The 20,981-nt window shown below is 31.6% G+C and overlaps 3 protein-coding genes and 1 pseudogene across 3 annotated transcripts; 2 read left to right on the top strand and 2 right to left on the bottom strand.

The window, feature by feature from the left end:
* Positions 1–28: 28 nt before the first annotated feature.
* LOC114132002 (uncharacterized) lies at positions 29–2,293 on the bottom strand (annotated as a pseudogene).
* Positions 2,294–3,399: 1,106 nt separating this feature from the next.
* On the top strand, positions 3,400–6,332 carry LOC126550757 (52 kDa repressor of the inhibitor of the protein kinase-like). Its single transcript, XM_050202836.1, has 5 exons — positions 3,400–3,409; positions 3,972–4,245; positions 4,354–4,475; positions 4,528–5,806; positions 5,921–6,332. The coding sequence occupies exons 1-5, from the start codon at positions 3,400–3,402 to the stop codon at positions 6,330–6,332; spliced, it is 2,097 nt and encodes a 698-aa protein (XP_050058793.1).
* Positions 6,333–7,375: 1,043 nt separating this feature from the next.
* Positions 7,376–8,287, bottom strand: LOC126550750 (uncharacterized). Its single transcript, XM_050202825.1, has one exon. It carries the CDS (start codon positions 8,285–8,287, stop codon positions 7,376–7,378), a length of 912 nt encoding a protein of 303 aa, XP_050058782.1.
* A 10,784-nt stretch (positions 8,288–19,071) lies between these two features.
* On the top strand, positions 19,072–20,977 carry LOC126550749 (uncharacterized). The gene is made up of 3 exons (XM_050202818.1): positions 19,072–19,910; positions 20,042–20,543; positions 20,625–20,977. Exons 1-3 carry the CDS (start codon positions 19,431–19,433, stop codon positions 20,975–20,977), a joined length of 1,335 nt encoding a protein of 444 aa, XP_050058775.1. The 5' UTR covers positions 19,072–19,430.
* The last annotated feature ends 4 nt before the right edge of the window (positions 20,978–20,981 follow it).

The raw sequence follows: 20,981 nt of genomic DNA, 5'->3' as shown, positions 1-20,981 counted from the left end.
TTTAGTTTTGGTTAACATTAAAACCTTACTACACATTGCCTGTTTTGGCCTTAAAATCTTTATGGTGTAGAAGTGTATCATAAAAAGAATGAGTGTCTTGAGACGAGAATTTTTTTAGTTTTTGTAAGTCAGTCCATTTTGAGAGAGTTAATGGTAATGATTTGTTATAGAAATGTTCAAATTGAAATAGTTGATGTTCAGTATTTTCTTGAATTTTCCTGTTTACGTTTCTTAGATTTTTTTTTGGTATAGCACAGTAAGGTTCATCAAATAACAACTTATAATAAATATTAGATGTAGATAGATCATATTTTATAGCACGTATATCTTTAACTTCAGGTTCGCCTTTACCAATTCCAGGTCTAATTGTAGTATAAGTTTTTTAAATTTTTAAAGTCATAAAAATAAGTATGTGTTAATAAAATTGCTTCAAATGGGTGTGGCCTCAGTGGTAATTTTAATATAATCTGAAAGAAGATAAATGTCTTTATTTTTAATTTTTCTTTCAATGAGTGAGTGTGCAGAAAAACACTCCATTTGAGTATGACCCTTAATCAAAAATTTTTGTTCAATTACTACATTTTTGCTGAACTTAAGAAGAGCATTAGACATTACAAAATTCCTATTTTGATAGCCACAGCTATCAGAATATATAACTATGGGTATGTTCTCAATACACTTTCTGATTAAATGTTTAATTAAGATGGTAGCAAATACCGAAGCCTCCAGTTCAGCTTCTCCTTCATGCCAACAATAGTTACTACACTCTCCTGTGGCTATGTTATAAATCGTCAAATTATGACATTTTAATTTCATGTTATAGTACAAAGAGCTTGCTTTTAATGAAGGACATAATTTAACAGCCTGCATGTCAATGGTAAAACAGTAGCTTTTTTTTTCTTGTGCCTTTTTTTTGTCTTTTTCCTTTTCTTCTCTGGCTCTAATTTTAAAAGCTATATGTTCAGCATACTCTTCTTCAGATACTTGAAAATTATTTTTAAGATGTACATAAGTCACATTGATCGTTTTTTGGAATGAAAATAGAAAGTTTGTTTTCTTTCATATATTGAGAAAAGAAGCACATACTAAAAGGCAAGAGTTGATCTTAAATGCATTTTTGTTTATAGCAATTAAAAACTTCCTGTATACTATTAAATGGTCCTTCTAAGTATAACCTATCCGTTCTTTTTCTGCAGTAATGTGATGGCATTTTTGGCAAAGCATTGAACCAATTTTTTATATGTTGCAAACGTACATCAAATGAAGCACTTCTAGCTTTTCCTTGAGGTGATATCTCAACAATCTCATCTGAATTATTATTATAGGAAGACATAGTAACTGTTTTAGGTAATCCATGGGTTGATCCTTTTATCCAATTATGTAACATATATTCTTTAATCCCTAATGTACCTAAAAACATTTTTTTACATACAGGTAATGGTGGTGAGTTTCGATATTTTAGATAGTATAAGAAAGCGTTTGATCGTCTACTATTTTCAGTTGATCCAGTTGTGTTACGTTTAGGATTTATTTGAGTTACTATACTTGATACGAATGTTTTTTTTTTCATCCCAAGATGCTTTCCAAAATGATGAAAATATTTTATTTCTGATCTTTGATCCTCTTCAAAAGTATGACAGAAATGGATTTTGGATTTTTTACAAAATGTAGAGTTACATGTTGGTTGTATCTTCCTGGCTAATCTAGTAACATCTTGAAATACAACATTTCCTTTTCTCTGATACCCTATATAATCATCACCATTCATTCTCAATTTCTGGTTGGTTTTTCTCTTCCACATATCAGGTTTAGGTTTTATACTTCGGATATTTTTGCTTTTTATATTATGTTGTTCTACTACCTGATTTTCAATATTATCGGTGATGTTATTTTCCTGAGTACAAATTTCAATAGTAGAATTATTAATTTCAAATGGAAGTGTAATAGCATCAACATTATAATATTCTAATTCATTTTCAGCCAAAATTACTACATTATTTATGTTTTCATTTTCTTCAGTCACAAAATTTTGATCATCTTGATCACAGTTAACTTTAATAGCATTATCATCAATTGGAAAGGCTAAAACCTATATGTCAATAGATATATCTGAATTTATGATAGTATCAATATTTCCATCAGAATAGAAATGTTCATCGAAGACTATTGTAGAAGAGGATATAATATCTGCAAAGCTTTGGATGTTCTGTCCAGGGTCCCCACTATAGTTAGAATTATTATTGTTATTTGCACATGACAAATCTAGAATTTTTTGTAACCTTCGCTTCGCCATATCTTTAAAAAAATAAAAATAATACAATAAATTACAACAGTATTTATTTTCAAAAATCCTAATTGGTAAGATAATTAATAAAAAAAAATTAAGTATTAATATTGTACAAAATTATTATTTTTATTAGTTACAATTCCACGTAACTACAATAAAAATATATAATTTTAAGTTTTCTACATTTGCAATAGCACATATATGACATGTCAAAATAAAATGCATAATATTCACTATACAAAGTATGGAAATAAAAAAACAATACTTATTATGGTAAAGTAGTGCATAATTAAATGATTTATACATAAATTGTGTAATTACCTGTTCTTAAATAAGCTGTATTCTGTTGATTTATTGGAACCTTAAAATACAGGTACAAAAACTTGTAGATACGCGATATCACATGTAACAATCAGATACGATGTATCACAAAACCGTAAATTGGAGGGAAAATAAGCGTCTTATTACAATATTGGTTATGATCAAAATTACGCGCAAAGAGATTCTAAAAATGTTAATATCAAAAAGTCATTTTCGTAAAATTTGTAGATACGAGGTATTGTCACTAAGGTAACCTAACGATATATATATATATTTTTAATTAACCAAAAATAGAATGTAATTATAATAAATATGTGACGTTATCGTATCGTCTACTGAGGTTTATAGATACAACAATGAATGAATGTTTCCGTGACAAGTGTAATTTCGTTATTTTTAGTATTCTTTTATAATTATTTCGTTTATGTAACTTATCAGAAGACGTTGTCCGTTGATAATTTTTAATTCTAACTGGTAGACGGGTATATTATTTCTTCATTTGCATTTCAGACATCACTGTACAAGGCGAAAATCAGTAAGTGTTTCAACTACTATTATACTATTTTCTACTATTGGAGACCGACTATTTTAATTTTGTTTTTGCGTTCAAGACAAGAACCGTGTTTAATGTAGTTATTATAATATTAATATCATAATAATAATTATTATTATTTGTTTTTGTTATAATTATACTGTACTATGTTTAGTATATTATTATTACGTTGAGGACGAGCATCGTCTTTATAACGGTATGTACAAAAAATTGCTTAGTACATCGATATATTGTCGAAATGACCGTCTGTATTTGTTCAATAATCGTACGACGTTATACGCGATGCTCGTCCCCGACGTAATCACATGTTATAAATAGTATATCATGAGCTTAATCTTATAACAGAGATTGCATATAAAACTGTATTTGTCTTCAATATGTTTTAATGATTAAAATGTTATTTTATTAGAATAAATCAATAAAATCATAATTTGTTTTATTTAAACCAGTTTTTATACTGGGCCATAGATTTAACTATGTTAGTGTAATATTATTAATAATATAAGTAGGTAAAATAGAACATTTTTGGATTTGATGATAAACATGTTTTCAATCAATTATTTTTAAGTATATTTTTTTATAGAATGAGTACACATTTTTTTAGTATATTTTTGGATCTAAAAATATGATATTTAATCCTACCTTAACTGTTTTTTTTTAATAATTGATAACTTCAAAATAAAATTAAAAATTCTTGATTGATTTTTTTTTGTTGATGTAAAATATTTTTTTTTTTTTTTTTTAGTATTTATTAACTGAGAATTTATGTATGAAAATGAAACGAGTTCAAAAACAGTTGGAGTATTTCAGCATTTACCAAAATAAAAAGAAATAAAACTGACAACCCTACTTCTGAAAATGTATCAATTGATCAAGCTAACTTATCAGAACAACCTTCAATTAGTAAAAATGATAGTGATAATCACAACATTGCTTTGACTCCTAATTCTAATAATAGTATGTCTAATGATTCTGATAAGACTCTCACAGCTGGGGAAAATGATATTGGTAATTATGTGCATAATTTAGAAATTGATGATTTAAAAAAAGAACTTTTAAAAACTCCATGGGTACCCCATTCGACGTATATTTTCCCTGTTAAAACTAAAAGAAATTTACGATTTAAATTATCTTGGATAAAACGATTTCCATGGCTAAGTTATTCACAAATTTTCGAATGAGCATTTTGTAGACCATGCGTTTTGTTTGATCGAGAAAAAGGAGGTAAAGGTGGCCATCAAAAATTAGGTGCACTTGTTTCTAAAGAGTATGCTACTTGGAAAAATGCTCTGCAAGATTTTCAATTACATGCTAGTACGTCATATCACAAATTTTGTGTTGAAAAATCTGATAGTTTTTTTAAAAGTGAATGAAGGAAGATCTAAAAATATAACTGAGCAACTTAGTATTGAACGTTCTAGACAAATAGAACAAAATAGAAACATTTTACTTTCTGTTATAAAAACAATAATTCTTTGTAGTAAGCAAGAATTTGCTCTCCGAGGTTCAAACGATTTTGGAAATGTAATGAACATAAATACTTTTAATTTCAGAGCACTTTTACGCTTTCGTGTAGATTCTGGCGACACTATTCTAGAAGAACATTTGAAAAATGGTCCAAAAAATTCTTTGTATACTAGTCCTGGAATTCAAAATGGAATAATTTCGATTTGTGGTGATATAATTAAGTCAAAAATAATTCAAAGAGTTAATGCTGCCGAGTGCTTTTCTGTGTTAGCAGACGAAACTACAGAAGGAAGAATTGAGCAAATGTCCATATGTTTGCGTTATTATGATCGAGGCGATAAAAAAATTCGTGAAGACTTTTTAGAATTTACACCTGCTGTTGATCTTACTGGAAAAGGACTAACAACTTTAATAATGAGTAGTTTGCAAAATAACGGTATTAACTGCCAGTTTCTAGTTGGTCAAGGCTACGACGGTGCCTCTGAAATGAGTGGTTATTTACATGGTGCTCAAGAATACATAAAAAAAGAATTCCCCACGGCTCTTTATGTACACTGCAGTGCTCACTCACTCAATCTTGCGTTGGCAAACGCCAGTTCATTGCCCACAATAAGAAACTGTATTAGCACCATTCAAACTGTCGGAACAGTTTTTCGCTCTTCTGCTCAACGTAGTGAAGTATTAAGAATATCTATCATCGAAACTCTTCCACAGGCAAGACATAGCACGTTAGTGGCATTATGTGAAACACGCTGGGTTTACAAGCATGAAAGTGTCTTGCGGTTCAAAGAACTATATCCAGCCATTATTGTTGCATTAGAAAAATTGGAATCTTCAATAAATAAAGAAACAGCTCAAAAGTCTTGTCAGTTATTAAGTTCAATTAAAGGCGCTAAATTTGTTATACTTCTCATAATAATTGAAAATATTTTTTCCTATACGTTAACATTGTGTAAACAGTTACAAACAATAAATGCTGATTTGGTCGAAACATGTAATCATATAGATGATGTGTTAGCAATTTTGGACGAAATAAGAGAAAATAACAATAATCATTTTTCAGACATGTTTTTCGTTGCTGCAATAATGATGAATAAAAATAAAGAAGAAATAGATTTTCCTCGTTTTGCTAATAGACAAACACAGCTCAATAATGTGCCCGCTAATAGCTCTGAAGAGTATTACAAACTTAACATTTTTTTGCCATTAATTGACCATATAAGAGTACAGCTTTCTGATAGATTTCAGAAACACAAATTTTTAATAAAATCATTACAACAAATTATTCCGAGTAAATGTATACATTCCACTAGTGAAGAAATGAATGACAGTGTACAGTTTTATTCCCGGATATTGACAGAACCTAATGTTTTCAAAGCTGAATTTTCAATATGGAAATCAAAGTGGCTTAAAGAAGAGTTACGCCCTAATACAGCAATTGAAGCGCTTGATAATTGTAACATACTTTTGTTTCCAAACTTATGGAAATTTTCACTAGTCTTAGCCACTATACCTATGTCAATAGCGACACCAGAAAGAACATTTTCTTCTTTAAAAGGATTGAAAACATATCTTAGGAACTCGACTGGTGAAACTCGTATCAATGGATTAGCATTAATGTCGATACACAGGGAAATAAATGTTGATCCAGAAGAGGTGCTAAATCGGTTTGCAAAACAGCCGAGGAGAATTATGTTACTTTAAAAAATTTTGGTTTGTTGTAAATTTAATAAAAAAAATGTGTTAAATACAGTATAAATAAAAATAAAAACTTATATATTTGGAATAATGAGGTTAATTTATTCTTGTATTATTGGTACCTTAAACAATGATATGGTTATATTAAATTAAAATTCTTAAAAATGTTTTTGTAGTTTTATATTATAATGAAACTTCCCCCAAAAATAAATGCTGGACACGGCCATGATGTATGGGGCTTGATGTTTGCGATATAACAGAAAATTCATACATTTGCCCATCCTGTAAACTGTAACATGTCAATGTCATACGATTGTTTTAAATAATTTTTTTTTTAAATCTATAAAAACAAATAATAACTGTTATAAAGTACAAAAAAGTGATTTGTTTGAACTACCATTATCATGAAAGATATTTTGTAATAATTTATTTTTAATTTTTTAATTTTTTAACGTAAAACATAATATGATAATATTATAATTTCTAATATTCTACATTATAACTGCTACGTAAAATGTCTAAACTATTATAGTAGATTTCTGAATATTTAATTATTTACTAAGAATGACAACTTTGTTCAGTAACAGCTATAAACATTAGATCCTTTATTTGTTATAATGTAAATAGTATACTAGTATACTGTTTATTAAGTTTATAAGATTAATTTCAATAATTTTAATTTGTAATTATATTACAATATGTGTTATTTATGATTTGTTAGTCAACAAAATACCTATATTGTCAAGTTTATCCCTCAAAATAATATAATAAAATATGTAGGTATATTTTTATAGGTACAATATGTAGCTTTACTAATCTATGTTTTATTTCAACTAATTATGTGTTTGTAATTTAATATTAAATTTTAAATATATGTTTTCCTGTCCCACCACAGAAAGATATGTCGATGAGCTATTAAATTATCACCATAAAAATATGTTGTCTGTGCCGCCAGCACTTGCTTGGGCAGTTTGCCGAGCGACTCGCGAGATGCGTGGGAGGAAAAGAAAACAATAAAAAAAGATTGTGGTACAAAGAGTATATAATAATTAGTTGATGTTAGCCCCGTAGCAGATGTCGTCAACGTATGTTTGATGACATAACGCGTAGCGAACACGTGGAAACGACACACAATCACTGTCAGCTAAGGCACTCAGCACCCGGAGTGCTAGAAAGGGGGCGCAGTTTACTCCATACGTCACGGTATTGAGTTCATAGTCGATCAATTGATCGAACGGGGAGTCGCGCCACAAAATGTGCTGATAAGCACTGAACTCAGGTAAAATCAAAATTTGGCGGTACATATTACAGATGTCCGCCGTGAATGCATGGCGAAATAAACGGAAACGTATCAAGATATCAACTATATCACGCTGTAGTTTAGGTCCGGGAAGCAACGCACGATTCAACGACATACCCGTGGGACCTTTCGCAGATGCGTCAAAGACCACTCTAATTTTCGTATCTACACCGTCATTTTTGCATATAGCATGGTGGGGAATATAATACTGCCCGGGGGTTGTTGCAACCGACATGTGACCTAACGTGAGATATTCGGCCATGAAGTCTTTATACAGTGACTTGAGCTTGTGATCAGTGGACAATTTGCGTTCTAGCGATTCGAACCGCTTTATTGCTGTCTCACAAGATCGATCAAATGTATGATCGGACACGCGTGCGCGGAACGGTAATGGCACAGAAAAACGACCCGATGGTAGACGCACGTGCCCGTCTCGGAAAATTTGTTCGCATCGCCCTTCATCGGTAAAGGTCTCCGGAGCAACCTCAGGTTCCTCCACTTCCCAAAAGTGATGCATGAGTCCCTCTAGGGAGATAGTAAGGGACACCGGTAATGAATGAAATGATGCCAGTTCCCCCTCGGAAATTGGTCCCATCAAAATCCAGCCGAAAATCGAGCTGAACGCGACCGGGAGATTTTTGTCAACGGTGTGGACGCGCATAGTACTACATCCGACTGTGGTATGTCGCCGCTACCATGGGTAGTATTCCCGGGTGGATGAAGGAGGGAGTGATGCCTACGGGAACAGTCTTGACATCGTGACCTGGCGGTGCACTAAACATAATTTATGTTCCCGTGTCCAGCGAGAGCGCTCGTCAACAGCTCACGTTTTAAATTTGGCGCATACCCCTAAACCATGCGCACCAGAGCAACACGGACACCTATTATTCGTCGAATTGGACGGCTTGGTCGCAACTAACGTAGTGGGGTGGGACGAAAACCGCGGTTTCCCTGATCGATTAGTATCCTTTTGGAGGTGGCCCTGTTGTGACGTTGATTTTGTATGCGCGCCGAAAGCGACGTGGTCACGATGTTCGCCTACGACCTCCAACACGGCTACGCGGTTTCGCAAAAATTTCATGTGCTCGTCAATTGTTGGGTAGTCGGATATCGTACTCGTTTCGAACAGTTTACACGTCGATACAGGCAAACAACGAAAAGCAATCGAAAATAAAATAAAAGAACGTAGATCTGGAATTTTTAACGCATTGAGGAGAGACATACTTTCACTAATTGAACACATGAAACTATAAAGTTCGGAAAGAGACTCCTGTCTAATGGGCGAAGCGCCTAATAACTTGTCGACCAAGGACATAGCCACGAGACGTGGACGATAAAATCGCTCTAAAAGCGTAGACCACACCAATGCGTGATTTTCCGCCGACAATGGTATACCTCTCACAGCGTCCGCCGCACGGCCCTTTAGACATCCTTTTAAATAATATAACTTATCGATATCACATATATTGGGTCGACTATTAACCAAAGACTCATAGAAAGTAGGCCAATAACGATAATCCCCGTCAAATTCGGGCAACGGAATGTCCGGAAGTCGCGAAAATTGTTTTGTCGGAACCGATTGGTTATTTGGGTTAACAGACGGTGCTAACTGACCTTTAAGATACGATAAATCAATCGTATCAGCGCCTTTCGGTGTCAATTTTTCTACAACCGAACATGACGCATTAATTAGAGCTCGAACTTCGGCCGGCAAGTCCACCGAATAATCCTCCGCTTTATCGAGATTAATAAGATGTTCTAAAAAAGATTCGTCCTCTAATTTAAATTGAGCCCAATGACCTTCTAAATCAGTGGCTGCTATTAAAAACTCAGAAACTATCTCAGGCTCCTGTAACGCACGTAAAGATAATGCATGTATTGTACGGATAGCTGATATCGCGGCCTTTCGCTTTGCATCGGCAAATAATTTCGATCGCGTCAACCGGTCTACCCGCTGCTGCTCCTCGTTCACCATGATAAACGAAATAAATAATAAAACACTACTTTAATATAATAATATAACGCGTATGTATAAAGGCAATACCGATAAGGCGTGATATCGGGGCAATTGCACTAGCGGCCTACGACAACGCTCGGGACCGCGCACTAATTACGTATATAATACAATTTGTCCTATAATAATATTACCAATACCCACGCACAACGCTCACTGGGTCCACCGTGGACACAAAAAAAAGTTAACCACGCTCTGCTACCAAAAATGTCTGGCCGCCAGCACTTGCTTGGGCAGTTTGCCGAGCGACTCGCGAGATGCGTGGGAGGAAAAGAAAATAATAAAAAAAGATTGTGGTACAAAGAGTATATAATAATTAGTTGATGTTACACCAAACACTATAAATAATATTATAAACAAAGCTATTAAGCAATACAAATAATACAATAATAATAATAATAACGATACCGATACGGATCGACACCGCTTCACCTCCGCTTCGTGATCCGGAACGCTGGAGCAGCCGAATAAGTATGTTCACCGGTCAGACCAGGGGGGGCAGACGTAACCACACGGTGTGCACGGACGACGACGCGACTATAATATTTTAACATACCACAGCGACGCGAATATAATAATAGTATTGTTTACGCACACAAACGGCAACGCAAATGTATATATAATATATAACCGGTGTATATATTATGCACGCGTCACGCACGGTGATGGAAACGTGTGAGATTTTGTGGCGACAACACACTAGACGAGCTCGTTAGACACGTGGTTCGACATCCGCATGGCCAAACGTAAACGCACGGGTGATGTCAACGGTACACCGCGTACGTTGCGGTCAGCCGCTCGAAAAAAAACAACACGCCGCAGAACGAAAAAAACGGTCGCCAGTCGGCAAGCCGGACGTCGTGGTATCACGATATCCCGAGGCGGCCATGGGGGCGATAATCGTAAAGTTTGCACTTGCGCGAACCGGTAGTGCCAACATGAAATGGCGCGGAATGGCGGTGGTTTAAACATATGTAAAATGTAGTTTTTCACAAGCAGGGACGGATTAAGAGTTTAAGAAGCCGGGGGCAAAATAAATTTAACGCCTGTTTGCCACAATTTCTAATTTGTATTTTAATATACAATACACTTATTTTATAAATAATTTAAATTTAAATGTTTAGTGTAGTTAAAAAAAAACAATTGGTACTTTAATTAAAAGAAATAGAATTGAAAATATTGAGCACTATTTAATTATAAATCAAATAGTTTTTTCTTATTATACTAAAAAGATAAAACAATTACAATAACTTTTCTGAGATAATAATAAAAAACAAAACTATTTAAATACACAAGGTGTATTTATTTTAATATAACAATGTCACATTAATTTTTTTCTGGTAACTTTTCCCGAAGCAAATTTATGAATTATTTGTTCCCATTCTATTTGTTTTAATATTTTATTTTCTATATTCAATATGGAAAGTGCCGAAAGTTTTTCACTAGATAAAGATGATCTAAGGTAATTTTTCACTCTTTTTAAAACTGAAAAAGAACGTTCTCCCGTTACATTAGAGCAAGGAAAAGAGCAAAAAAATCTTAGAGCTATTTCAACATTTGGAAATGTCGAAGAAAGCTGAGATTGTATGAGCGATTTTAAAATTTCAAGTAAGGATGATTTGTTTTCAATAGAAAATTTACAAATTATATCTTTAAATTGTATAACTTCTTCTATGAAATCTTTTTCAATATCATCAGGATAAATATCAATAAGTTTTTCTGCATAGTTTTTAATATTTTCTGTACTTTCTTTCTCTAAATTTAGAAAAATCCAAAGTTATTATTGATATTAGAATAAGCTTTCTTTCTTCTATTTAAATCAGAAATTAAATAGTCCAAGATAACCAAAAACACTTCGTTTTTCATTTTTTCAAATCCTTCATGAATTATTTCTTTTGATGATGTTTCATCTGCAAATTTAACCCGTTTTTTAGTTCTGGAAGTTTTTATTGAAAAACATTTTTTCTACACAACTGTTGTGATTGTAATAAATACTGATCAAAATTATTTCTAACTACTTTGACATATCGATGGTGTTTTGTTGAAAGGGCGTATACCACATAATTGAAATTTTTCAGGAGGAACAAAATAGTGTTTTTAAAAATGATACCGTTAAAGTCGATTGATCTCGTATATACCTTCATACAGTAGACATGTTGATAATTTGATAACAATTATCATTCAAATGCTTAAACATATGTGAATTGTATTTATTATCATTCAAAGTGATAGTAGTCAAGGTATGCGCCCTTTTATAATATATATTTTCAAACGCCCGTACGTTAAAAATGTACACATGTGGTATACGCCCTTTATACCATTTTAATATTTTGAACGCCTTATTGTCTAAAGTTATTTTGTGTGGTATACGCCCTTTTAGAATTACAGATTTTTTGAAAGCCTCTGCATAACTTATAATAATAATCGTTTATATTTATTGTTATAACAATAATAATCAATAATAATAATATAATAATATTATAATATTATTATTTGTATAGTAATTTATTTAAAATGGTTGGAAAGCAATCAAAACAAATTTATTTTTAATTTTTTTTACAAATAGTATTATGAAAAACAATTAATATATTATAATGTTACAAAATCAAATAAATTTATATTCCAATAAAAATATAACAACCTTTGTTAATATTGTTAATAGTTTAAAAAAAAAATAGTATCATAATACTAAGATGATTTAATGACCATAAGTAGGTATTAATATTATAAAAACAAGAAATATAAAACTATTATCACAAATTAAAAAATTAAATCATAAATATTAAAATACATAATACAAAATCCTGAAAAAGTATAACAAACTATAAGCATTTTCTTTTGCTAATATAAAAACAACAAATACATTGGTACTATCACAAATTAAAATAATTAAGTCATAATAAAACTTAATAATAAATACAATTTAGATTGAAAATGTATTAGGTAACTAAATTTAAAATCTATTATAGTTTAGTCATCTACTCATCTTTATCAGTTTCTGGAAGATTATCTCTTATTGCAGATTTGTATGGCAGATTTAAATATTCTTGATGGTAACATTTAGGAATACCATTTTTTGTACATAAATTACTTAGGTCCTTATATTTTTCTGGATTTAAAGGCAATTTATTTGTATATAGTTGTTTTGGACTAGCTAATAAAGTTAAACCAGATGATCTTAAGCATTTGTTTGCTTCTAAGTCAATAATATTATAATTCAGACTTTCAAATGCATAGCTAAATTTAATTTTGTTTGGATTATATTGTCCCAAAATAATACTTCTAATTGCTATGAATTTTACTCGGCAAACATTAGTATCCTTAATTTTGGGTTTATTAAAAACTGAATTGCACACTTCTGTCCAATCTAAAAAGTCAATATGGCTTAAAACAATTGTTGTGTAGGGACCAGTATTTATTCTAGAGTTTCTAATGACCGTTGCCCACTCAGAAGGGGCCCATATAATTTTTTTTTTTAATGTTTTTCTGTATACATGCATGTATTGAGTCTACTGGCATATAGGTATGACCAGGAAGTAAATAATTAATAGTAATAGTTTTGATATTTTTTGAACATCTTACAAGAAAATAATACAGCATTGAAATCATTTTATAGTTTTTATTTTGCCCAGGACAACTATCACAGTATAAAGCTATCTCCTGAATAATATGACTTCTCTCATCAACAGATTTCAAATATGAAAATATAATACTGCTTATTTCATTCGATCCCCTAAGACCATCAACCTATGACCACAAATAATAAAATCCTGCTTTTGAGTTACTTTCATACACACTTAAATTATAGTAAGCTAATTTTCTAGAATAATATAATAACATACTATTACCAGCCGGTGTATTCAATACTTTTTGGAGATCAAAGCTGCAACATAGAAAGCCATCTTTTCCACTTCTTTCTTGATCATTTTTGAACACATCATAGGTAAACTGCTTTTCTTTTAGATGATTTTCTTGTATCCTATTTCATATTTGGTTAAATTTTCTCTGTTATTGTAAGCTTCACAGAGGGTGCATTTGTCTTTTTTAGGAACATGTATACCAATATTATATTTATCTCTCCATATTTTTTGAAATGTTGCACTTGAAACTGTTGTCATATTATTATTCAATTTACAATCTTCAACATAGATTCTATAAACATTTGCCAACCTCTGAAATTCAATGCCAATGTATTTCTTAGTAGAGGAACTCCTATAATAGTGGGAAGGTACAGCTGGTAGTTTATTTATAAATGTACTAACATTTTTAATAACTTCTTCAAAGGTTTTGTTATATGCTGATTTTTTACCTCTGTCATCAGTCTTTGATGAAAATAAATTAACTTTATTGTCCCTTGTAAATCTTAATAACTTTTCAGTTATATTCAATGTATTTAATAAAAACTTTCTGCAAACAACTTTGGTAGTGTCATTAAAAGAAAATAATATTTGTACATATTAAAACGCTTACTTATGTACGTGAAGTTAGCCCCCCGAATTTGACATAGAACCTCCAAACTAGTGCCAATATTTAGCAACCTTTTAGCAACTTTTAGCAACCAATATTAAAAAATTTGCAACCTATTACTTCGTGACTAAAATCAGCATAATAAAACTGGGGGGCCAACTTCACGCAGCCCCCCAACTTTGTCATAAAGACTTCGGACTTGTGCCAATATTTAGCAACTTTTTAGCAACTTTTAGCAACCAACTTGAAAAAATGTGCAACCACTTTTTTTACTTACTTTATCAGGAAACAAGTTCGGGGGGCTACCCCCCCGACTTTATCCTACGGACTTCGGACTTGTGCCAATATTTAGCAACTTTTAGCAACCAACTTGAAAAAATGTGCAACCACTTTTTTTACTTACTTTATCAGGAAACAAGTTCGGGGGGCTAACCTCCCGACTTTATCCTACGGACTTCGGACTGGTCCTATGAGGATAATAATAAGTGTTACATATTGAACAAATTTAAAATGTATATACTTTGAATGTTAAACGTTTAAAAAATATAAACATTCATTACTTATTATGGTTTGTTATTTCAACCATTAAATGCATTTTTTGAATCTTTAATAAATGCCAGTTATGAACTCTAAAGTGATTTACCTGAAGTTTGAAAATTGTAATTTTTTTTGTTTTTTACTTCTTATTAAGACATTTTATAATATTACGTTTATCATTATTTTTTGTTAAGTATTAAGGTTAAATAAAAAAAAATTGGTCCAACATTTTGTAGTTTTGTACTTTTTGACTGAAAGTAGTTTATTTAAATAATTTTGTAACATGAAAATAATATTTGTTACTACCAATTTTAAATATAATGCACTGTGAAAAAAATCAAACCTTAGATTTATATTCAAATAAAAATGCTAGTTAAATTAAATTGTATGTACACGGCCAAATGTGGCCTAGCGTTTAAGCATTTTGTTGTAGATATTTTAATTTTCTTTTGCAGATCATTATGCGTTTCCCAGCGGTTATCTGATCTCCGTATATATGATATGTAGTGTACCGAATGATACTCAATCACACCATACAACGCATATCTTAAAAATTTAATTTGTGCCTATACCATAATGTAATTTAACTTAAAAAAGTTAATAGTTTTTGAATAATTCTATAATATTCAAAACATATGACAACAATTTCATATTTATTTGATTTTAATTTTAAACCGTTAATATTGGTATACTATAAATTGTTTAGATATAAATTTGGAGCAAATAGAGTTTGTAACTTGTATAATATTTAGAAGAACGAATATAATAATATTATTGTTGTCATGAATTGGAATAATATTAGATATCATGTATAAATAGAATTAAAAATTGTATACATACTTTCCATTATCACTTTTTTTACTTACTTTATCAGGAAACAAGTTCGGGGGGCTAACCCCCCGACTTTATCCTACGGACTTCGGACTTGTGCAAATATTTAGCAATTTTTTAGCAACATTTAGCAACCTTCTTGAAAAAAATTTTGATTTTTAACTCAACTGGGTTAGAAAGATAGAATAATTATTAACTATATACTGTTAAAAATGTTTTTAATATAATATATAGCGTTATTGTCAGTTATTCCGCTTTACACAATCATGAGGATAATAAACTTTTGATGAATAAGTATATAACCCGATGGTAATTTGAGTTTGAGGTCACTGGACCACAGCTGTTGTATTTGTTTTTTACAATTTATACACACACGCATATTTTTGATTTTATTACACTTTCAAGACAAATAAAATGTTCATGATATCCACGAACATATTATCATAATAATATATAGGTATGCATTATAATAAAATATAACCAAATACCAAAATGTTAACATTCCCAAAAAAAATTAATTTCAAGCCTGAGCTCGTCTGCCTGGCCCCGTGCGCATACCTATGCTTTATAAAAACGTTACTGTGTAAATGTACGTTTTCCCTACAGTGTCTGGACGTGACATCTAGCGTAACCATAGACCAATAATCTAATTTTTAGGTCTATGAGCTTAACTACTGGACATATTAGTCATTGTCCTACAGACTTCAAACCTGTATCCAAATTTTGCAATTTTTTATGCAATTATTGCATGTCTCGCCGAAAAATTTGCAATTCATCGTGGGGCCCGTAAATTTAAAAATAATTATGGTTGGGCCAAGTTCACACAAAGTTCAAGGCCCCCCACACAGATGATCCGAAACAAGCACAGTTAGTAAGCGGATAAATCGCAAATAGTAGTTAATCCATTATTGAAGCTGTCGACTTCAAACATTTTTTTTCCGAATTTTTTTATTCAAAAATTTCCCATGTAACCTATAATTGGTATAAAAATAATAATAAACATAATTTTTTTTTAAATATACTAGGTAACTATAACTAAAATTACCATAAGGTAGGCTACACAGCCCATATGGTCCCACTGACTTCAAACTGGTATCGACATTTGGCAATTTTTCTTGAACTAATTGCATGTCCCTCGAAAAAAATTGCAATTCGTTTAGTGGATGGTAAAACACGAAATGGCGAGTGGAGCGCAATTTCATGCAGTCCCTTCACATGGTCACAAAAACTTCAAATTGCTTTAGCAATATTTTACATAATTATATACCCATAGGCTATAATATTATAACTAGGTTAACAATTTCAATTCATAAAAAAACTACATACAATCATGGATAAGTCGACTCTACACAGCGTTTGAGAAATGACCATGAACATTTAATATACTCAGTTTAATCCTATCCTATAGCCTTTGTTGGACAATATTGACTGAATGTCCTAATATTTTTTTAGCGACTTAGTATAAATTATGTAATTTTTGTAAAGTCACCGATAAATTTATACCATGTCAGTACAATGGCCTAGTATGTTTAATGTTTAAAATATAATTAATATAAAATATTTTGTAATATTATAACCTATTCTACCATATAATACTCGTAATTTAAAACTTTAAAATAGTAATATATTTATTCTTGTTAAAAATACCAACTAGTATTATCAATTATTATGTTGTACAAACTAAAAACAAAATCAAAAACATAAAAAATATTAAAAATGATAATAACTTATACATAGTCTGATCAAAATAAGAACAGTAGTTGGCGTGACGTGTTTTCGTCGGGCGGCGGTCAAACGTCGTCCCCTGGGGATACTATGGCGACGTGTCGGGCGCTGCCACGGGCCCGGAGCAACTGCCCCGATTGCCCCCCCCCTTGTCTATCACAGAATTAAAACCCATTAATATTAAATAATAATAATTGTATAAATTTAGGGAAAATATAAAAACCTATGAATGCTTGTGGTAATAATGCATCGTGTTATAATAGTGTTTAAACGGTGCCTATTGTTATTTCTTATCGCATGGTGGACCTGACGTTACTTGCGTACTGTACTTCTTCGGGTTTTTTCTATTTTTTGTGTAGTGACGTCGTCTAGATATGCCATTGACGATCTCTGTAGACAACAATAATATGATTGTGTTGTCATTTGCAGTCCAGACGTCCAGTCGTATACTTTTGCATTTTATTAACCTTAATACATCGTGTTTATAATGGTAAGTTTAAAAATATTTTTAATTACAAAAGTGTGTACCTATTATTAAAATGAATTTATTAAATGATACAGCCGTAGGTGATTCTTTTAATAATCCGCACTAATTTCGTATTTGTTGATTTCATTTTTGTATGGCAATATGGAATGAAGAAGTTATACCATATTTTTTAATATTACTTAGTTATTAGGGTACATTGAACCTATAGAGTTAACTTTAACTAATTTAAATTGAATTATCAATATGTTAAAATATATTTAAGTTTCCAACTGAAACAATAAAGGTATCACTACGAGAATATTTTACTCACCACCATCATTTATATAGGTGTATTTTATTTCTTAGTAGTTATGCTTTACCTTATCAGTTAACAGATACAATTAATCTATAATATAAATAAAAAAAATAAAAATATTTTACTAAAATATTATGTATAAAAGAAAATATAAATACTGAAATATAAATAGTTTATATGTTAACATAACAGAATATAATATTGTTGATACAAATTACACAATAAATGTGTTGTTGAAATAAATCATTATATCATGACATATTGAAAAAAAAATGAGGGAATCGCTCGACACGAGACCAAAGGAGCACAAAAAAAAGACGCGACCAACGACGGGTTAGGTTAGGCATTATGTGGCATATTGTAATTTTTAAGAGTAAATCAGCGTTATAATCGTTTTATATATATTAGGTATTAACTACGACTGTTAATTTGTATCATATGTGTGCTAAGCAACGCGTGAATTTATATATACTCTGGGGACATGAATGACCATTCAATGGCCACTAAGTTTGTTAAAATTATTAACGTTTATCTATTTGTTTTATATTAATTATACTATGAGAATTAATTGATCCCGATCACTGTTTGCCAGTAAAAAATCTTATTTTGTCGTTACGCCACGCAAAGGCTTGGAGTATATAACGAATATATTTTTGTTTGCATTTTTTTTATAAAATTTGATTTTTTATCAAGAAGTTTTTTATAACATTTTTTTATAAATTGTGGTTTTTTTTAATATTTTTAATTGATTTTTTGTGAAACAGAATTTTTTACAGATTTCAAGTTAATAAAGGTTTTTTTATCAAATATAAATTTTTTAAATTATATCTTTTTCATTATCAATTTTTCATCAAACAGATTTTTATTCAATTTATATCTTCACAAAAAATCTGGGTTTAATAAATTTCTTAAAAAAATTCTATTCGATAAAAAATCTGTTATAAATAATATATTTTTGGTAAAAAATTCGTACTTTAAAAATATTAATAAAAAAATGTTTGATTATATAAAAATTCTTAATTAAATTAAATTCTTAAAAAAAATCTGTTAAAAAAATCGATAAAAATCCATTTTTTTTTGTTAATTTTGTATAATCTATTATATAAAAATAAGTCCGGTTTTCCTCCCTGACGCTATAACTCCAGAACGCACGAACCGATTTCCACGGTTTTGCATTCGTTGGAAAGGTCTTGGGCTCCGTGAGGTTTATAGCAAAGAAAATTCTGGAAAATTCAGGAAAAATTCAACAGAAAAGTGGGGAAATCGTTTTTCACATACAGCGCCATCTATTATACATAGCATGTACTTCAAACCAATAGCAACGGTGCGTGATAAAGTGTGTGACAGATAGTCATTATTCTCTGCTCAGTTAATTTCATTTAAGCTCAGTGTAAATTATGTGGATCGTGCATTTGAAGTTAAATTCAACACTCTGTCCATAGTCCAAAATGCCTAGAGAACGACGTGCGAACATCGGCCGCCGCACAAGACATGCAAGCCAGCAACAAGTCTATTCAAGGAACTTAAGAGAAGAAAGACAAAATATAATAAGAGAAAATGACCGATTGAGACATCGCGTGAGCACACGAAGATCATTGGCATCATACAATCGCTTGGCATTCCAATATGATCCCACTGCGAACTACAGTGATGATGAAAATTTGGATATTGGACGAATGACGACTATATGCCGATATTGCAATGCGGTAAAGTTCAAAAGAGAAACGGTTGGATTGTGCTGCGCAAGTGGAAAAGTCAAACTGGATCCATTACTTACACCACCACAGCCACTGAAAACATTGTTTGATGGAAGTGATCCCGATTCCAGCCATTTTCTTCAACACATCCTTGAATTTAATAACTGCTTTCGCATGACTTCCTTTGGAGCTAATATCATTCGAGAAGGCGGCTTCATGCCGACTTGCAAGGTAAAAGATACAACACACATAACCAACACATAATTGCAACACATAACAACTTCATATACACCACACACTACACCATCACACGATTTACAATGTATTCATGAACAAATTTTAATGATTATTTGCAATTACAGATACAAGGTCAAATATATCATTTGCATGGTTCAATGGTGCCAACACCAGATGAACCGCATCAATTTCTGCAAATATATTTCATTTCGTCGATGGTGGATCAGCTGAACGTGCGGTGCAATATACAGGGAGCACAACAGTTAAAGAGACGAATTATTGAACAGTTGCAAGCATTTTTTCACGCTAATAATGCTGTGGTTAATATGTTCAAAACAGCATTGGAACGAATGCCATCGGATACGCACAAATTTGTCATAAGAGCGGATTGTACTCCAACAGGTGAACATGTGCGAAGATTCAATGCACCCACCGTTAATGATGTTGCTGCAATTATTGTTGGCGATCCAACTAAATCACGAGACATTGTCGTTCAGCGAAGAAGCAATATCATGCATCGTGTAAACGAGACACATCGTTTGTACGATGCGTTACAATATCCAATCATTTATTGGCAAGGGCAAGACGGATACGACATCACGTTGAAGATGGTCGATCCAATTACAGGTACAATATTCACACACTAATTATTTCCATTATTACTTTTATTGGTTTCCATTAACAATTCATTTAATTTTGCATTTTCAGGAGTATCAACGAATAATAAAAATCTAAGCGCAATGAATTACTATGCGTATCGTATGATGATTCGTACACATGAGGAGAATGTCATTCTGAAGTGCGGTCGGCTATTCCAGCAATTCGCTGTCGACATGTATGTCAAAGTCGAGACCGAACGTTTAGCGTTCATCAGATTCAATCAGCCAAAGCTACGATCTGAGGACTATATACACTTGCGTGATGCTATTCATTCAGATGGTGATGTTCAGAATATTGGACGACTGACGATTCTCCCATCAACTTATATCGGAAGCCCACGCCACATGCACGAATACGCTCAAGACGCTATGACGTACGTGCGAAATTATGGAACTCGGTAACAAT

This window comes from Aphis gossypii, chromosome 3 (genome assembly GCF_020184175.1).
Source record: "Aphis gossypii isolate Hap1 chromosome 3, ASM2018417v2, whole genome shotgun sequence".
NCBI lineage: Eukaryota > Metazoa > Arthropoda > Insecta > Hemiptera > Aphididae > Aphis > Aphis gossypii.
The sequence above is the reverse complement of the archived record's forward strand: the minus strand, read 5'-3'. Positions and strand labels throughout refer to the sequence as shown.

Excerpts from the sequence above, each read along its gene's own strand:
- LOC126550757 (XM_050202836.1), top strand. Across the intron at positions 4,246-4,353 it reads CCATGGGTACCCCATTCGAC|ACCATGCGTTTTGTTTGATC; the intron begins GTATATTTTCCC and ends AGCATTTTGTAG. Across the intron at positions 4,476-4,527 it reads AGATTTTCAATTACATGCTA|TGAATGAAGGAAGATCTAAA; the intron begins GTACGTCATATC and ends TTTTTTTAAAAG.
- LOC126550750 (XM_050202825.1), bottom strand. The coding sequence starts at position 8,287 with ATGCGCGTCCACACCGTTGACAAAAATCTCCCGGTCGCGTTCAGCTCG.
- LOC126550749 (XM_050202818.1), top strand. The coding sequence starts at position 19,431 with ATGCCTAGAGAACGACGTGCGAACATCGGCCGCCGCACAAGACATGCA. Across the intron at positions 19,911-20,041 it reads GCTTCATGCCGACTTGCAAG|ATACAAGGTCAAATATATCA; the intron begins GTAAAAGATACA and ends TTGCAATTACAG. Across the intron at positions 20,544-20,624 it reads GATGGTCGATCCAATTACAG|GAGTATCAACGAATAATAAA; the intron begins GTACAATATTCA and ends TTGCATTTTCAG.